General features: G+C 41.9%; 3 protein-coding genes across 5 annotated transcripts in view; all 3 read left to right on the top strand.

Moving 5' to 3' along the window:
• nos1 (nitric oxide synthase 1 (neuronal)) overlaps positions 1–5,328 on the top strand; it is a 29,460-nt gene extending 24,132 nt beyond the window's left edge. For both annotated transcript variants that reach the window (XM_028995677.1, XM_028995678.1), the window contains exons 24-29: positions 357–444; positions 520–641; positions 987–1,135; positions 1,208–1,402; positions 2,754–2,872; positions 3,326–5,328. In XM_028995677.1, the coding sequence (XP_028851510.1) occupies positions 357–444; positions 520–641; positions 987–1,135; positions 1,208–1,402; positions 2,754–2,872; positions 3,326–3,341 (689 nt within the window). In that variant the 3' untranslated portion in view covers positions 3,342–5,328. The remainder of the gene's footprint in view (positions 1–356; positions 445–519; positions 642–986; positions 1,136–1,207; positions 1,403–2,753; positions 2,873–3,325) is intronic.
• Positions 5,329–5,626: 298 nt separating this feature from the next.
• Positions 5,627–12,794, top strand: lrrc74b (leucine rich repeat containing 74B). 2 transcript variants are annotated; one of them, XM_028995305.1, is made up of 10 exons: positions 5,627–5,888; positions 6,099–6,276; positions 6,685–6,833; positions 7,744–7,876; positions 8,564–8,770; positions 10,874–10,983; positions 11,292–11,407; positions 11,694–11,745; positions 12,021–12,116; positions 12,203–12,794. In XM_028995305.1, the coding sequence occupies exons 1-10, from the start codon at positions 5,727–5,729 to the stop codon at positions 12,347–12,349; spliced, it is 1,350 nt and encodes a 449-aa protein (XP_028851138.1). In that variant the 5' UTR covers positions 5,627–5,726; the 3' UTR covers positions 12,350–12,794. The 2 variants fall into 2 exon arrangements, with proteins under 2 accessions (XP_028851138.1, XP_028851136.1); XM_028995303.1 differs by having other exon boundaries at positions 11,694–11,772.
• Positions 12,795–12,890: 96 nt separating this feature from the next.
• nipsnap1 (nipsnap homolog 1 (C. elegans)) lies at positions 12,891–19,260 on the top strand. Its single transcript, XM_028995307.1, has 10 exons — positions 12,891–12,999; positions 15,882–16,009; positions 16,181–16,226; positions 16,312–16,406; positions 16,501–16,571; positions 16,715–16,855; positions 17,324–17,355; positions 17,489–17,583; positions 17,678–17,761; positions 18,260–19,260. The coding sequence occupies exons 1-10, from the start codon at positions 12,923–12,925 to the stop codon at positions 18,322–18,324; spliced, it is 834 nt and encodes a 277-aa protein (XP_028851140.1). The 5' UTR covers positions 12,891–12,922; the 3' UTR covers positions 18,325–19,260.
• Positions 19,261–19,262: the final 2 nt, after the last annotated feature.

Genomic DNA, 19,262 nt, shown 5'->3' with positions numbered 1-19,262 from the left:
TGGTTAAAGAATCATTAATTCCACCCATATTGAAAATAAATAAAATAATAGTAATAATTATAATCGACTTGATGTCTAAATGCAATGGGGCAAAGGCAATTTTTGATCCTAGGACTGGAATAAAGCATGCTGACTGATTCTCAGTTAACATTCACACATCCCGCAATCTCTCACCAGCAGATTCCCTTTTTTCATTGTTAACGTGAAATGATGTGCATAATCGCATAATTGCTGGTTAAATTATAGCAATTTGACTGCTATTGGAGACAAATTTTGCTGACCCTGACACCCCTAGGTGCCACGGGTTGGCACTGGGGAGGTTGTGTGTAGAGTGAACATGTAATTGTTTCCTGCAGATGGCGACGGGCCCATCCATCATGGCGTCTGTTCCTCTTGGCTGAATAGCATCGAGGCAGACGAGATGGTGCCATGTTTTGTTCGGAGGTAGGACATGACCTTTTCCCGCTTTGGAGCGCCTGGAACTGAACACTCATCAGAAAATGTTGTGACTTTTTACAGCGCGCCTTCATTCCGCATGCCAAAAGACCACAGAGTTCCCTGCATCCTCGTCGGCCCCGGAACAGGAATTGCCCCTTTCAGAAGTTTCTGGCAACAGAGGCTGCATGATCTTGAACACAAGGGTACATGTTTTCCATGATTTTCCGTTTCCGTGATATTCCCAAATAATCAGGCACCAGAAAAAAATTAGGTTTTAATGACAGCATCATTTCACCAGCTTGCAAATAGCTGATCATCCACGTCACCCCTGAATAAATGCTCAGAAATCTGACTTTTTGTACTAAATTTAGTTAAATATGATTATTTTAAACAAATTTTTAACCAAAATATATATTTTTTAAAAAATGTTTTTCTTTCTAAAGCTCTATTGTTCAGGTCTTTGTCCGTGGTGTTGGTGTTCACTGGTTTCTGCTGCTGCACCTTGTAAAGAAGATTTGCCTGCACTGTCATTAATGTCCCCCAAACAGCAATTGAGTCATGCCCCATGATCCTGGTCTTTGGGTGCCGACAATCGCAGATCGACCACATCTACAAAGAGGAGACCATGCAGGCCAAGAACAAAGAGGTGTTCAAAGAGCTCTACACCGCCTACTCCAGAGAGCCTGGAAAACCAAAGGTAAAGACATCCGCTAGATTAAAACAGATCTCTCTCTTTCCCTTTTTCACACTCACTGTCCCTGTCCCGCAGAAATACGTTCAGGATGTGCTGCGGGAGCAGCTGTCGGAGACTGTGTACAAGTGCCTGAGAGAGCAGGGTGGCCACATCTACGTGTGCGGCGACGTGACCATGGCCGGCGACGTCATGAAGACGGTCCAGCAGATCATCAAACTGCAGGGCAGCTTGACCCTGGAGGACGCCGGCTTTTACATTAGCAAGCTGAGGGTATGTCTTGTGACGCCATCATCCACTAAGAGGCAGAGAAATTAAGCTGCTAATATGTCCAGAATGGACAGGTATATGCACACTCCAGTTAAGGAGGACAGACTCTTCATTCTCAGATGGTTTAACTCATGACCCCCGTGATCTGTGTCACTTTTCACCCCCTTAAGGGCTGTATAATGGCACCTGCAGTCTGTCAACTATCTAGCTGCCAGTTGAATGCATGCAATTAAGTTATTTTCACAAAGAGGTGCAGTTTGCAGGGCAACCAAATTTCCATCTTTTTTATTGTGGATTGGGTTGGTCAATGACAGACTATAGACTCAGGTTGCATGGCAAAAATGTTCCTCAAAAATTATGCAAGCATAACTATGCTTATGACATACTTTTACATTTACGGAATTTATCAGACGCCCTTATCCGGAATGACTTACAATCAGTAGTATGTGGTGATACTCTATCATACAGGGACACCAAATATCAATGTTTTGTATACAAATTTAGCAGTCAACCGTTTTCTTTAGTGAGGTCAGCAGAGGAAAGAGTCAGCATGCGACTACAACCTCCAATCCTGTAGATGGTGCTGAACAGCTGGGTCATTTGTATTACTGCCTGGCAGTTCAGGCACAGTGAGTTCGTAAAACAGGGCGATGTGTGAAATATTCAGGCAACTGATTTCAGAAGGACCCTCCAAATACAGTACAGCAACAACCAAAGCCTATCAGTGCAGAACAACAAAAAAGTACGCTGGATACTGCAAACAAACTCCCATCCACCTTGCATCACACAAAAAAACAAAATCATTAGTACATTTAAATCATCAGGATTTGTGCCTATAGTATCGTGATATAATTGTATTGTGATACGTATCATATAGTGAGATTCTTACATTTACATTTACAGCATTTATCAGACGCCCTTATCCAGAGCAACTTACAATCAATAGTTACAGGGACAGTCCCCCCTGGAGCAAATTAGGGTTTAGTGTCTTGCTTTGGGAAACAATGGAAGTAAGTGGGTTTTGAACCTTGGTCTTCTGGTTCATAGGCGAGTGTGTTACCCACTAGGCTACTACCACCCCTAATTTCAGATTCTTGGGAATACATACCCCTAATAGATCCTATATGGGTCTTATTACGAGCTTATTCACAAACCATATTTATTAGTCCTATATGGAGCCCAAAGGCAATGTAATTTGGAGTCATGTTTTCAATACACAAGAAAATGTTGGACATCAACTTTTTGCTAAACTGTAAGAACTCTTTAGCAGCAGATTTTGTACATTGCTCTTGATGACTGTAGATTGTTATATTGCATTTTACTGATGCGCCTTTCTCATTCTCCTGGTTGTCAGGATGAGAATCGGTACCACGAGGATATATTTGGTGTCACGCTGCGCACGTACGAGGTCACCAACCGACTGAGGTCAGAATCAATTGCTTACATCGAGGAGAGCAAAAAGGACACAGATGAGTAAGTCTTCCTTTTCTTCGGTTTATTCTCCTGCTGTGAGTTTACATTCTTATGGGACAAATTGCGACCTCCATGTCCCCAAGACAACTTCTGCATTTCATTGACATACTGTAGGTGGGACCTGCAAGATGTAGATTACAGCAGCTGTAGCCCCTGGACCAATGTGTCAGAAACCAGAACGGTAACCATAGAAACCTCCGTTTAAAAGGGCTGCCAACAAACGGGATTAAAGCGCTTCAAGTGTCTTACTTCTACTGCATGCAGCCGTTTATGCATTTCGAGATAAGGGCCTTTTCATAAACACTTGTCATGAGAGCAGGGAGTGAAAAGCGGCCGCATCGCGCCCGGCCACCGTAGTTCCTGTGCGGGCGTTACTCAAAATTACGTCACTTCGCAGCTCCGAGTCACGATGAGAATGAGCAGTGTGCCTCCCCTCTACTTTGTCTTTCGCAGGGTCTTTTGTTCGTAGGACATTTTCTCGGGATGGCTTGCCAAATCTGGTTGGAACGGGGGGGCCGATCAGAAGAATTTTCCAGTCCCAAACCTGCGAGTGAGGAATACTGTGCCAAGATTTTTCTTTTGTTGTCCTTTATAAGATAAAAAATTATGTTTTTTTTTTTCTTTTTAACAATGCTCAGTTATTGTTTTCATTTCTGTACATGAATTTTACTGCAGCTTTTTAAAACATTTTCTTTAATGGATGCGCTTTCTGTTCTGTGCATAAATCTGGACTGGGTTCATCAGAGCATGCAACGTTTTCCACAGCAAAAGTACAAAGCAAGAAAGTATTTGCACACCTCTTTAGTCTATATATGTATTTATGTACGTATTTTTCTAAATGTTCTACTTGCCAATGTCCCCACTTCCTTTTTGCTTTCATTACGAGTGAGCATGCAGAAAAAACAAGCCACATTTAAAAACTTGAATCTAAGACCGTACTTTTGTACTTCTGGAGGCATCATTGACTTTTTTCCCCCATTTACAGCCTTATGGAACATGGTCAGTCATGTCTAATATCGAATATCTCATGCCTCTCCCCACCCCGCATGATCCGAGTTGACTCTCACGTTGCCCAGAATGTACTGACGACTCTTGCCTTACGTTTGAGTGGCGTAGTCGTTCTTGTAGTCACCCTTCGTACAAGAGAACAGCACTGCTTCGCTGTGTCCTCAGAGAGTGGGGAGTGTTATTTTTCCCACCGAGCCACTTGTGAACCTGAGCTCACATTGACTACCTGCCGCTCATTTTCTCCAGACTCCCTCAGCGAGAACAAGTGTTTGTGAGAGTATGTGCATGTGCTCAGGCATCCGTATGGGTGTATATGTGTCTGTCGCTGCGTGCAGGTCTTGTTACATAACTGTGTATATGCAATAGAAAAAAAGAGAAAACTAGAAAAGAGAAGCATCAGAAAGGTACACCATTCCCTTCTAATTCCACTTCCACGTGAACATTTTCATGTGATTTCATGTGATCACATGGTTCCTCACATCAATGGCACAAAGCAGTGCTCTTCCCACTGACTATCATTTGAAGGCAATGCCTTTGTAGGGCTTTGATAAGTCAGTTTCCATCTCCATCTGATCAAAGCAACCCCCCATTTTTAGAGGTCTCCATGCCCCCCCTTCTTCATTGTCATTTGCCTGTTTTGTTTTTTTTGTTATTGTTGTTTTTATAGCATGTTTTAGGCTTAATAGCTATAAATATGAGCCAACGTGCTCGGCTGGTGGGTTATGTAAATTGCATTTCTTTGGATTAAGTTTTTTTTGGATAAGTTTTTATTTTCAAAAATAGGAGAGAGAATAACATCATTTTAAATGGCATGTGGTTATGGCTGAATGTTTTTTCCTCCTGATTTTCTTTATGCAGATCTGCTCAGATTGGTCTCAACCGTTAAAACTTTGTGATGTACAATGTGCAGCAAAAAAAAACTAAAGAACAAAAACAAAACAGAATATTCCTTATATATATATATATACACACACATCTATATATATATCTATATACTCCTCAGCAAAATACATATCTAAAATGAGCATTATGAGAATTTTTAAGAATGTATTTTGGTTATATCTAACACTATTGTTACTCTCATTTTTTTTTGGTTCTTGAATTTTTGCCTGTTAAGAAAATCATGTACACTGTCTTTCATTTCAGATTTTCAGTGGCACCTATGTGAATGCATGATATGGTTTGTGTCTCTTTAAAAAAAAAAAAAAAAAGCTATGTCTGTTAACCAGCCCTGTGTTCGTACTATTTTTGTGGCCGCGTGTACCCTCCACGTCCGGACGGCAACGAGCTTGAGGGATTCGATATTTGTTTTTTCTGCTGCTACAGATTATATCCCAACAGCGTTGGCTGTGATCTGTTTATTGTGACACCTATGAACGTTGAACATTTACCATTTTACCTGCAGATCATTTGCTTTTACTTAATAATAAAATCAATTTGTTTGTCAAGCCTGGATCATTTGCTTTTACTTAATAATAAAAGAAATTTGTATGTCAAGCCTGGTGGAACTGTTATTGAATGGGGTGGGGGGAGGAGCCATGTCAAATCGCACCGAGTGCCTAGTGTGGATGGTCGCCGTGGCAACGAGTCAACAAACTGAGCAGGCTGAGCATTAACTAGCCCGGGCCCCCTGCTGATTGGAGGACGTCTGCCCGTGCGACGGCCCTGCTGCTGTTCAATTAGCCAGAATGCGCTGCCATTCAAGGATTCCTGTGGATGCCCCTCCCCTTGGACTGGAGACAACAGCAAACCTTGCAGCGCGTGAGACAGTGACCCTGATTTATTCTCCTGTAGTTTTCAAAGCGATTAGGTAAAAAAAATTATTTAAAAAAAAATATTGTGAAGAATGGTCCTGGGAAGGCAAGTAGCACAGGAATCTCTGCTCCCTTCAGTCCTGGAGGATGAATTTGGCGAGGCTGAGAATATCAAAGAGCCGGTGGGGGGGATTGGAAGCAGACCACCAAGCAGGCCGAGAAAGGCCTATAGCAGGGGCAGCATCGACTATCAGGTGGGTGCTGCAAAAAAAAAAAAAAATCAAAGCTTTAGAGATGAGATCGTATTTGCACCCAGGCCTCCATGTATTATGCGGCATTGTTGTCCCTCACACTTTTGGATAAAGTCACGTCTGTCAAATGCTGTAAAAGTAAAAGTTGTAACTGGCCGTCTCCACACATATTTCAAATTTTAGACGTGTGTGAGTGTGCATTTTCTCCCCCAGACTGTGACCCGGTCAGATGTGTCCTCTGAGGGGTGGTCGAGTAGAGACTGGAGGGACCCTGTTGACCAGGAGGAGGTGCAGGGGAGGGGGGAAGTGGAGACAGAAGGTGGCAGACAGGAAGAGGGGAGAAGGAGCGCGGCAGCCAATGAAGACTACGACACCGACCTGGAGCCAGAAGGTCAGGATGACTGTGCAGCCGCAGTGTGGGGAATGAGAACGTCAAGCAGACGTGACTCACGCTATAATGTGGGAGTGTGTGTGTGGATGCTCCTCTGCTCCTTTTCTTCTTGCCGTCCTCCTCTGACTCCTCTCGCTTCTCGCTCGTTTTCTCTATGCAGAAACACCTACACGAATTCCTACTCACACACACACAGCTCTCTGTTGTGATCCAAGCTGCATTATAATGGCTTTCTCTTTCATTTCACTCTCTCTCTCTGATGGCCATCTGGTGGGTTAATGTGCTTTCTTGGCTTGATTTAATGAATTGCTTGGGATATTTCCATATTGACTCATCCACTCTTCAGCACTGTCCATTGATGAAGACGTCCACTGATTGTGGTGGATGTTTATTTAATATGCAAATTAGGTCCAGATATCCGACAGGTCCATGATCTGAGTGCACAGGCTCGCTACATTGAAGCCTGTAAGGTGTTTAAGGTCATCCCGTCATCTCATGTGCTCAGAAACCTACACAACACCGAACTCATCTTGACCCACCACGGCCTTGGAACTCAGGTATGACCAGAAGTTCAACCTATCAATAAATGCAACTCAAGTTCCCTTGCATGAATCCACATTGATTCTTTCTTACATGGAAAAGCCAGAGAATACAGAGCATACAGTCATGGCCAAATTTTTGAGAATGACACACATACTGGTTTTCACAAAGTTTGCTGCTTCAGTGTTTTTAGATCTTTTTGTCAGTTGTTCCTGTGGTGTACTGAGGTATAATTCAAAGCATTCTACACATTTTAAAGGCTTTTATTAACGATTACATCAAGCTTATGCAAAGAGTCCCTTTTTTCGAGAAGCAGCTTCTTTGCTGTCCTTCTTGACACGAGGCCATCCTCCAAAAGTCTTCACCTCACTGTGCTTGCAGATGCACTCACACCTGCCTGCTGCCATTCCTAAGCCAGCTCAGCACCAGTGGCACCCCGATCCTGCAGCTGAGTCATCTATAGGAGTCCTGGCCCTTGCTGGACTTTCTTGGGCACCCTGAAGCCTTCTTCACAACACTAAATGGTTGGTTTAGGTGCAATCTTACTAGCAGGAACATCCTTGCTGGTGAACAGAGGAAGAACAATGATTTCAAGCATCACCCTCATTTTAAAGCATCCAGTCTGATCTCCAGCCTTGCGCTCATCAACATTCTCACTTGTGTTATTGAGAGGATCACTGAAATGATCTCAGCAGGTCCTTTTGTGGCAGGGCTAAAATGCAGTGTAAATGTTTTTTTGGAGATTACGTTTATTTTCATGGCTAAGAGGGACCTTGCAATTCATCTGACCACTCTTCATAACAGCCTTGAGTTTATGCAAATTGCCATAATAAAAACGGAAGCAGCAAACTTTGTGAAAACCAGCATGTGTCATTCTCAAAACTTTTGGCCATGACTGTAAGCAGCGATTCTCATTCCGTTGCACAGGGTACGAAAGCTCTTGCAGTTCCCTTGGTAACCAACACCACCATCCTGAAGCTGAACCTGAAGGATAATTGGCTGGAGGGCCTGGGTGGGGTTGCCGTGGCAGAGATGCTGAAGGAGAACTGTTACATCACAGGTGCGACACTGCAGACACCCACCATATGCCGGCGGAGTGGCGACGGCGGTGCCGGAGCACCCGTCACCGACGTGCAGAGCAAGGGCTGTTTGCCGGCTGCCTATGATCTTTGTGAGGTGTAGATGACAGGAACTCCCCACTGCCGGTATCCTTATCCTGTCACTGCTTTTCGTTTCTTAATTTGTTCCATGACTGCGCCCTGGGGACTTCCCAGTGACTTCTCCTGACAACGGCGCGGTTTGGGATAATAAACCACACAACGCATGACAACGTTGTTAAAAATGCGGTACAAGCGCCCCAATGCACTCAGTATTTAATTTTATATTGTACACTGGGTGACGGAGGGTCATTCTATAAACTATCCTATATTATTTAAAGATTTATTTATTCAGTAATTCTGAAATAAAACACACAGAGATTATGCATTTACTTTTGGCAACAATTTCAATTAATTTCAGTATATCGTTCTTTGGCCAATATAATACAGATGGTCGACTGGTGTCTCATGTCCAAATTAAATTTTTTTTCTTTCATATGCATGCTAATGTTGCTAACTTATAACAGAAACACGTGTGCTGAAAAGAGCATTATGCTAAATACATCTCCAGATAATCATAGACTCATTTCCAACTGTTGTAAAATACAATGCAATGCTGGTTCATGTTGTTGATGTTGTTCTTTTTCCAGACATTGACCTATCAGAGAACAGGCTTGGAGAGAGTGGAGCCAAGGCCCTGTCCAGCATGCTGCTGGAGAACACCACCCTGCTCACGCTCCGCCTCTCAGGCAACAAACTCACCGACAAAGCTGCCAAACATTTGGCACTGGCTGTCAGCAGAAACCAGAAGCTAGAGAGCCTGGACCTGGGTTACAACAAGCTGGGAGAGACAGCAGGTGTGGCATTGCAAGAATGTAGATATGGAATAACTCAATCCTCATTAATTTCCCAAATGGAAAAATAATTGAGATTCTCTTATCATTCCATCTTTAAATGCTCAAAATGTAAGATCATAGGATTGACATAATTTGATGGAATTTTTAGGCAAAGTAACCGTTTCCTTAGTAATTCGGTCTTCAGAAAACAGTAGTGCTTAACTGCTCAGCTACTAATTGGGACATAATAGGGGGCCTAACAGCAAACACTTTGCCAACCCCTGCTGTATAATGAAAGGCGGCAAAATGCATTGTTCTATTTTGAACATCCACTTATGATAAAAGTGCATTCTGCAGTTAAAAAAAAAAAAAAAACTTTTTACATGCGTTAATACCTATCATAGAAAAATCCCAGTCACACATTAAACAGGCCTGATCAGCATGGGGCCCGTTTTATAATGCAAATGATAATTATGCCTTGTTGAATGGGGCTAAAGAGTTCAGGCCTGGCCATCATTCAGACGCAGCCAGACCAATTAAAACACCATTTTAACACACTTTAGATGTTATATACACCGATCAGCCAAAACATTAGAACATATCATGTTAGTCCTCACACACTATACACTGGCCTATATATTCCCTTTCTTGCTGCCATAAAAAGCTGTAGACTTGAAGTCCCCAAGACCTTTGAAGGTGTCCTGTGGTATCTGGTACCAGCAGATATTTTCAGTCCTGTCAGATGTAAGGTGGTGCTTCTATGGCCTGGACTTGTTTTCCAGCACATCCAACAGATGCTGGAGCAGAGATCAGGACAATTGGAGATCATGTCAATACCTTTAATTTTTGGCATGCTCCTCAAATCCTGTCTTATCTTGATGAAAGGGGACCAGCAGAACATTGCCTGGAGCACAGCCAACTTATTTTCTTCTCCTACGGCATCCTCGTGTCATCACACATACACACTCATATGTCCATGTGATGTAAAAGAAGGTGTGATTGATCACTTTTCACCTTCTTCCACTGCTCCAGTTCATGCACCTTCATCCGTATCATGACCATGATTAAGGTTTTTGCCTCAACAACCCGTCGTAAGATCACCAGTTGTCCTTCACTGGATCACTTTTGCATACCACTTCTGGTGGGTACTAACCATCGCATACAATATACAGACCCAGCCATCTAGCATCAAAATACGGTCCTTGTTCCTCAGGTTCATACACTTGCCCAGTTTTCTTGCTTCCACTACACAAACTGACAAAACACACAAAAGTATTTACACCCCTTGAAAATGTGGAAAAGTGGTTGTAACATGACAAACTGTGGAACATTTCAAGGCGTTGTATATCCCACCACAAGACTCAATGTTATTCCATGGTTTTAATGCTGTGGCTGTTCGGTCTACAGTATGAGGTTGATATTGGATACATTTAATAAACAGAAACATGCACGTATGGTCATGTAAAACTAAGATGCAAAGCCAGTGGCCTTTTCAAATGTTTAAATACAATAATGCTATGACTGTACAAGCCTATGCAGTCCTTTAACGTTTATTAAAAACACAGAAAATTAAGCCTGTTTACTGTAAAATTGTCAAACGTCACGATGTCACGGCATGAATTAAATAACTAAAAACTGATTCTGGCATTAAATTCACAGTAAAATGAAGAATACTGTACAGTCAACATGTCACAATTAGTCAGTCAATTATACTGTGTCAGGGATTTATGACATAAGCCGTTCAGGCTGAAATGGATGAATGACAGGCCATGACAATACAGAAATGATCTGGACAACTGAAAGGGAGATGAGCATGATGCTCAGCTCGAATAGGATTCATGCCGTCTCAATGCATCGAGCGGACTCACTTTCCACCCCCAACCAATTCTTTTTATCCTCTCAAAAGTGCAATTTTCATTTGCATCGCTGCTAATGTTCCGCCTCTGTACCAAGCATTTCAATAAGAGACTCTGCAATTAAAACGGTCCCTTCTGTTTCATTTTCTGGGCTGCGCTGAGCTCTGACGTTAAAATCACCCCGTGTTTCACTTATTGCGTCGGATACAGAGATGATGGGGTGTCTCTAAGTGCAAGGCGAGGCTGTTATCTCTGTCTTCTGCCCCAGGGGAGGTTCTGGGAGACGCTATTGCCGAAAACGCGGGAATGAAGTCACTCAATCTGGCCTGGAACTGTATCCGAGGAAGAGGAGCCGTCGCTCTGGCCAAAGGCCTGAGGGTAATCCCCCCCCCCTCTGCTGTTTGACACAGAGAAGGCCAAACGCACTGTCAGGTCGGATCAGGGAGCAAATGTAGCCGATGATTTCAAGCAGAGGCTCAGCTCAAACTCGATTCATCAGCAAAAGCTGCAAACTACCGCGGCCTAAGCCACGCAAAGTTGGTTATTGGCAAAAATCAATGTGGGTCTTGTCCACGTATGGGACAGTGATGAATCAGGCTGTACGCTTAATTTCATACATATAGGCCCAAAGGTTATGGCGGTTCTGGGAAGCCTTAATCCCATGCGACGCTCTGTCTGTTATCAAGGCCAACATATTCCTGCAAAAACTGGATCTGTCATACAACGGCCTGGAGAAGGATGGAGCAATCGCTGTGGGAGAGGCACTCAGAGATAACAACACCCTGGAGGAGCTGGATATCAGGTATGCCACCAGGGCCGGGGTTTTCGTCGTTTCGACGCGAGGAAAAAGAAAGGCACGAAAGCGCAGATGGCGTCTCTGTGTTTGAATACTGAGTGACTGTTTACTTTTGTAATCTCTGTGGGACTCTCAGACTACAGACACATTTCATTTCCCTTCATTTACATATAGTGGACATTGTTTCATTTCACCAGAGTCGCTTTAATTAAAACGTTCGCTTTCAAGAGAAAAAAAAAAAAATCGGATTTCCTCACACCGGCACATCTTCATTGTCTTTTCTTTTCCCCAGTAACAACCGTATCCCCCCCGAAGGTGCGATCCGACTTGCGATGGGTCTCAAGGTAAACAAGACAATCAGAGTCGTCCAGGTAAGAAAAAGGCGCACATAGTAAATGGGGCTCTTTCCCAAAAGCAGCAGGAGGGCTCGCTTGCGAAAAACAAACAGAAATGAAATTGTTTGACGACACAGAATATAAAGTACGTGTTCAGACTAGATACTATTCAAAGTAATTTTTTTTTTCCATTTAAAACTTTTTTTCAAAATGTAAATAGTGCAATTGATGGAATATCTCTAAAATGCCTGCTGATCTCTCTCTTAAAAAAAAAAAAAAAACAGATGTCAAGGAACCCAATGCAGTCAGTGGGGTGCTATGGTGTACTTCAGTCAATTCAGAGCAATCAAGACTCGGCCGTGGAGTACCTGGACCTTTCTGTAAGGTGTTTGTTTCAGGTCGTAAGACGTTGAGGACTTAAGATGTGTTTGCATTGCGTGTCAGCTTCGGCCCTCTTTTCTTACAGGACATACCAGTGGACAAGGATTTTTACGACTTGTGCGCCAAAGTCAAAGACACGCTGCCCAACATACAGGTCAAACACGGAAGGATAATAGATTTTTCCACTCGAAAGCCCGACAGCACTAAAGACGGGTGCTCCAACGACGGATGAAAACTCAATTCATTTAATAGTAAACTTGTGTCAGTAAATAAAAGTTTTACACTGGGAATTAGTGATGATTTTATGAATACTTCAAACATTAAAAAACACACAATTAATGTCATATGCAATAGTTGCGATGTGATCTACTTTGACAGGTTTGTTTCTTGAAAAAGTTCATATTTTTTCAGTTCTGATTGCTTGACCGGCTCTAAGACTGATCTATCGTGATGATTAGGGGAGATTAACCAATCAGCACATCGCAATGACAGACTGGCCAATCACTTTCCAGGAACAGAAAAGTACGCGAAAACTTTTTTATACTTTTATAAACTTCGTTTCGAACTATTGGTCCAGTTGACGATAGTTTTTGTTTTTTTAAGTGTAAACCCCAGCACGTTGTTCATACGTCTCTCACGCTGAAAGTTAACCTTTGAGCATCTGATACAAGTACAGACACACACACACACACACACACACACACACACGGGCGCGCGAAATGGAACGAGCTAAACATTAACAACCTCGAGTCCCTTTCTGCCCACCACTCCGCTCCGAACAGCGGGGAATACGAACCGCGTTAGGATGGCGACGCCGACGCGCTTCCAGAACATTCTGCGCCGAGCGCGCAAACGCGCTCTCCTCTGGGTGCCATTTGGGAGGTAAATAACAGAAAGCAAATCGCGTCTGTTTTGTCGGAACTACAACTCGGGCAGGAAGGCCGTATTAATAAATAGCCACGTGGGCAAAACGGGGGTCAAAATTCATGCAGCTCATGGCTCAGTAAACGCCAATGGTTTACTGCTTTTATAAAAAAAAAAACGTTTACAGTTGCATCCTATGCGCAGCGAATTACAATAATTTCGATTAACAGAGAATTATTAATGACAATCAATGATTTACGCCAGTGTGGCGCATTAATACCAAATGATACTGATTTTTAATGGGAGGTATCTGTGCGCCAGTCAGATTTCAGAACCGGAACTACTTTTTGGATTATGAACGTCAATGGATTTACATTTGCTAAAATGCCTAGAACAATATAAAACATATTTCAAATTCATTGTTCTCGTTTTAAAAAACAAACACAATTATGAAAATGCATGTTTTGGATATGTTGCCATGAAAGGACACTCCCGAGTTCTGGTTCTATGATGTTCATGTTCAGATCCATGTGCACAAGGTCACATAGAATCTGGTTGTCTGAGTTGTTACTGAGTTGTCTGAAATAAAAAAAAAAGTCTTCACATTTCCTCTTGCAGAAAGGGCAAGAATCCTATTTAAATTAAACAAGATAAGAAGTTATTATTATAGCCCCTTAAGTGTTCATTACCATATATTTCCTTGGTGGGTCAATGTGTTTTATCTCTCCGTGGAAAGAGGTGTGAAGGCTACTTCTAAACGAAGCAAAATTCCCTTGGTTCACCTCCACCAGACCGGTAAATCTGACAAAAATGAATCTTCACCAGTGTGCCCATCCTTTCACCGGTAATCAGGGACGGCCTTACAAACTGAAAAATATGCAGATTCGTCAGCCCACGCCGCTCGTTTCACTAATTATCGTGTTTCTGTGTTCCCACTGTGACGGTAGTGAAGGAGGTGAGGATGAAGGTGTAGTGAAAACACTCATGCAAGATGGCTGTGATATGGCATTGCACTGTAATTAATTTGTTTGTATAAAAGCTTGCCGCATGTCTGTGCATTTCACCAAATCTCGAAGCACAATTTCACACCCATGTATTCCAGGTGATGTTTCATTTCGAAACATTACTATGTCAAAGAAAAAGAAGTGCATTAAAAGTGTGTAAACCCCACACAATATTGCGTCGTTGTGTTTATGGTTAATTATGTACTTCACCGGCCTGGCAGCAGCACTAGCCAGATTGCTCTGCGTTGATATGTGCGTGATATGCTGATGACGCTCAATTTAATGACATGATGATGTCACACCCAGAGCATTGATCCTAAGTGTTTGTGCCTGTATGGCCACATTCTTTGTGCAAATGACCACTCAAAGACGGTAGTTCACCGTTCCAGGAGCGGTGAACTACGTGCTCAACTGTTTACAATGATGATTTCAACTAGTGCTGCACGATTATTCTAATCGCAATCGTAATCGCGATATCAGTCTGTGCGATTACATGAACGCAAAAAGATGCGATTTAAATTATTAGTACATGGATTGGATCGGCAACATATCCGATCCATTCTCTCATTCTCTCAAAGTTTGCGAGTCTCACTTCAGTCGGATGTGACGTATTTGGTCACATGACTTTCGATTCGGAGACATATGGTTAGACGCCGCATGACGCGCTGTATCGTACGTTAACGTCGCCGCCATATTGCGAGAGGCTCTGCTGTGGCGTGAAGCATACACATGTCTATGGAGAGAAGTGCATAAAATGCCTCACTCTTGTGCTGCTTGGGGCTGTACAAACCGCTGTACGCTCCAAACCAGATCCCAGGGGATTACATTTCATAGGTAAGGCTGGACAATTGTTTTTAATATATTTGGCCATTATAAAATCCCCGTTTTATAAGTCTTAACCTTAGCTAAGATAGGCTAAGCTAGCGAAGCTATGCATTCCTGTGTTCAAGTCAGCCTCCAAACAGCGTTTTGGCTAAACGTAGGCATTAACTATTTAGACTGTTCTTAGCTGTTTAGTTAACTTTTGTCAAACTTTGAAGGTTTCCTTAAGAAATTCACCTCAGTTTACAAATCTTAACCTTAGCTAAGCTAGCAAAGCTATGCATCCCTGAGTTCAAGTCAGCCTCCAAACAACGTTTTGGTGAAACGTAAGAACTATAATACGGGATTTTATAGTGGCCAAATATAATCAAAACAGTTGTTTAGCCTTACCAGGGTTTGTCGTTCAACAGTAATGTAAAAGAGTTTTTTGTGATTTATTTAATTTTGTAGAATATTGTATTTTGAAAGCACTGGGCATTTCAGGTTATAAGTAGTTTGTATGTTTCACTTTGAAATTAAACATTTTACTATTAGTATGCGACTTTTCATTGATATACAAGCAAGTGTCCTTTATCATATCGCAATCGCATATCGCAATATTGATCTCAATAATCACAATATGTCTTTTTCCCCAAATCGTGCAGCCCTAATTTCAACCAACCTGCGCACACACATGCATCCATCTTCTTCAGAGTCCTTTCATTCAAAGTCGCAGTTACAGCATCTGCCTGGCTAGAATATGCAGCTAAAACTGATTAAAAGTGTCACACAATTTCAAACGTTGCCCCAAGGGCTGATCTCATCCTGGTGCATGAGCAGAGAAAGTCTAGAGCTGATCATCATCTTTATTAAAAAATTGGGTTTGAAAGGGTACAAAAGTGCAGCCTCTTTTTAAATTAAGGAGCATTTTTTTTATCGAAATAACACATGAGTGTATGATTATTACCATATTTTGATGTGACTCCACACGTTTATTAAGGCCTAATGGAAATTTCTGTTCATTTCCATTAACACCTTTAAATTTTTCTTGTGTGAGATAAAAAATCTGGTTTACCTATGTCTTTTACCTCAAAGAGGCTTTTCAGATAGCAGCGATGCCGGCTGGTTCCGGTCCATGTTTGTGCATAAAGTCAATGCCAGGAAAGACACTCATTCCAACCTTCTGTCCAAGAAAGAGACCAGCAGCTTGTACAAAATTCAATGTAAGAAGCATCTTCAGTTGGAGGTTATGAGGTTAATTATATATTGCAGTAATTGAAGGCCTTTTTCTGATGTGTGATGCTGACGTGCTTTTTCCAAGTTAGAGAAAAACCTAAAATAGCAGTCGCATTTTTTTATTATTATTATGTCACAGTTTTCTGTTCTATCTGCAGTTCACAATGTGAAGCCAGAATGCCTGGAGGCCTATAACATTCTTTCGTGAGTATTTTTTTAAAAATAGATTGATATATTTATTTGGTCATAAGACCCGATTGCTACAGTAGTCAGTATAATCTGAGTGCAGGGCTGAAGTGCAGAACCAGCTCCACCGTGATGAGAATTACCCCTGCGAGGTGGTCGGCAGCTGGAACACCTGGTATGGTGACCAGGACCAAGCTGGTAAACTTTATTTTGGCCCTTACCCATTGCCTGCCGGGGGTCCAGCTCTGATTGTAATGGTGCAATGCTGCCACCTGCTGCTGTTTTCTTGCAGTGCACCTCTGGCGCTACTCCGGTGGGTATCCAGCTCTAACCGAGTGCCTAGACAAGTTAAACCACAACAAGGTAAGAAGGACATTCAGGAGCTTGAAGCATTCTTGGTTACTGTTCCTTGACCATTAAAGCTATAGAACATCTCCAGAGTTTTTTTTTTTATACTGAAGGCCAACATTGGTAGTAATGCCTTGCTTTTGTTCTTCTTCCACCAGGAGTATAAGGAGTTTCGGAAGGAAAGAAGTAAAATGCTGACCGCACGGCGCAACCAACTCTTGCTAGAATTTAGTTTCTGGAATGAGCCGAAGCCTAGAAGTGGGCCGAATATTTACGAACTACGTACATATAACCTTAAGGCAAGTTCAAATATTTCATATTATTTGTCGGCCAGGTAATACTGAGTGTGTACGTAAAAGGCCTTTCAACCTGGATTCAGTTGTTGTGATGCTTCTGATGTAAAGTTAAGTTGGTGTTTCGTTGGTTTCCTGAACGCATCATTCAAACTCCATTCATTCAGTGCTGTAATAATATGTTACTATGCCCACAAGCATCTTGCGTCACCTTTTCTTGTCTACTGCAGAGTATACTATAATATGTCTAATCTATATGTAATAAAAGTACCGTCCCCACACACTGCTCCCCAGGCGCATGTCATGGCTGCCCACTGCTCACCAAGGGTGATGGTTAAAAGCAGAGGACACATTTCGTTGTGTCACCGTGTGCTGTGCTGCAGAGTTTCACAATGACAATCACTTTCACTTCACTAGGGCAAAACAGGAAAAAGGGAAATGTATAATAAATCATGATACAACTTTTTTTTTCAGCCTGGGACAATGATTGAATGGGGAAATCACTGGTGAGTCTTGTATTACGTAATAAAACATTGCGGAAATAATAATATATTGGAAATAATTATGATAAAAAGTAGATAATCAGATTTGTTTGTACTGATTTATATATGTTTTACCAACAATTTTGCCATAATGTAGGGCACGAGCAATCAAATATCGTCAGGAGAACAATGAGGCTGTCGGTGGGTTTTTCACGCAGATCGGTGAATTATACGTAGTCCATCATCTGTGGGGTGAGTTAACAAAACGGCAAGAAGTTGGTACAAGTTTGAGTGATTTAATGCAGCGATAATTCACTTGGATTTCAATAAACCAAATTCTCTTCAGCTTATAAAGACCTGCAGACCCGAGAAGATACCAGAAACTTGGCCTGGCAGAAGGAGGGTTGGGATGCAAGTGTTTATTACACAGGTAAAAATCACGCAGATGACACATTCCACTAATAACACGATATAGACATAGTGTAGTTAAACAGCACTGTGCAACATACATAAAACCGAACCACTGCTTGTCTAAGCTGCAAGCAGTTTTGTTAAGGCAACAAAAAACCCTAAATCAAACATCGATCAAAAAAAAATGTATTTTTTTTTATTAAACAATGACATGACACTTGTAGGAGATGATTCATTACTTTACGGGGTTGGGAGAGGCCGACCCCCAGTTCTTGCTGCACAACCGTAGATAGTAACATGAACATTATTGTCACTTTCACCTTTTTTTTTTTTTTTAAGTAGTTTAAGAGTTTTTAAGGTTTCAGAGTTACTGTTAGAAAGATTAAAAAACGTCTGAGTTCTGTTCACTATGGCCTTAAACGTTTGCCCAGTTCTGTATAACTGTTAATCACTGAGCTACATTGAAGGAACTGTTCGTGAACTGTGCAGTCGTGATGCATGTATACTTGTCCTGCAGTGCCTTTGATTCGAAACATGGAGTCCAGGATCATGATTCCTTTGAAGTTCTCTCCTCTGCAGTAACTAAAGACAGAAGACCACTGAATCCTCTTGCATTCAAAACAAGCTATTAAGCCATTTTTGCTCTGAAACCTGCAAAGTAATACAGCATGCACAGCAGACATTAAATAAGTAATCGAATATATTTTAATAAACAAGTAAAATAGACTAATTTATTTAGGAAAAAAACTGACATCAGCTTCAGATTGAGTTTGATATATGAAATGTATTGATTTTTTTGCTTCTGCCTTCATCATCAGAAAAAGCAGTATTTATTGCCCATCTTCAACATGGATAATTCTACATTTGTGCAGAAAATAGTAAGCGCAAGTGACAGACAAAAAAGTGAAGAAATGACGGTGTGTTGTCTGTGGTCTCAACTGAATTACATGCACATTGGAGTAGCGCAATAGCTTTCAAAGCCTCCAGTGTAATCCTTTAGCAGGACTTGCTTTGAAGTAGTAAGAGGGCATTTAATAAGACCAGCACGTCCTACTGAGAGAACAGAAGCACCCAGACAGCCCTAAAGAGAACAGAACCAACATGTCTTTGTGGCATGTGTTTTCACCTTACACACTTCTATGGTGCTAATATATACGATATATGTATTTGATTTGGTGGTGGCATTTGGTGACTTTGCACAAAGCACAGTTTTGGGGCTGAAAACCCAAAGTGCAGACAAGCAAGAAAACTTGAAATCACGCCAACCAAGAAGGAACCTGTGTAATGGATCGATTTAGGTCACTGAAATCACACAATGTCACCTATGTGACCCACTTCTACATACAGGACTTTGTGGAGGCCAAGATACAGCGCTTGCTATCTGAGGGATATTGATGTGTGTGCATTACAGCTTGTTTGACACCACCGCTTCATGGAATAGATTAAGCCACAAAAGGGTTCATAAAAAATTCATCATTCTGAAAGCCATTTGAGTTATTTGCCAGTAAAAGTTTTGCAGA

This window comes from Denticeps clupeoides, chromosome 11 (assembly GCF_900700375.1).
Source record: "Denticeps clupeoides chromosome 11, fDenClu1.1, whole genome shotgun sequence".
Classification (NCBI taxonomy): domain Eukaryota; kingdom Metazoa; phylum Chordata; class Actinopteri; order Clupeiformes; family Denticipitidae; genus Denticeps; species Denticeps clupeoides.
This window is presented reverse-complemented; position numbering and strand designations above follow the sequence as displayed.

Bases quoted from the DNA above. Each gene is read 5' to 3' on its own strand.
- nipsnap1 (XM_028995307.1), top strand. From the start codon at position 12,923: ATGGCGACGCCGACGCGCTTCCAGAACATTCTGCGCCGAGCGCGCAAA. The intron at 16,407-16,500 runs GTAAACTTTATT...GTTTTCTTGCAG, and splicing joins TGGTGACCAGGACCAAGCTG to TGCACCTCTGGCGCTACTCC. The intron at 17,762-18,259 runs GTAAAAATCACG...CTTGTCCTGCAG, and splicing joins TGCAAGTGTTTATTACACAG to TGCCTTTGATTCGAAACATG.
- lrrc74b (XM_028995303.1), top strand. From the start codon at position 5,727: ATGGTCCTGGGAAGGCAAGTAGCACAGGAATCTCTGCTCCCTTCAGTC. The intron at 6,834-7,743 runs GTATGACCAGAA...TCCGTTGCACAG, and splicing joins ACCACGGCCTTGGAACTCAG to GGTACGAAAGCTCTTGCAGT. The intron at 10,984-11,291 runs GTAATCCCCCCC...TCTGTTATCAAG, and splicing joins CTCTGGCCAAAGGCCTGAGG to GCCAACATATTCCTGCAAAA.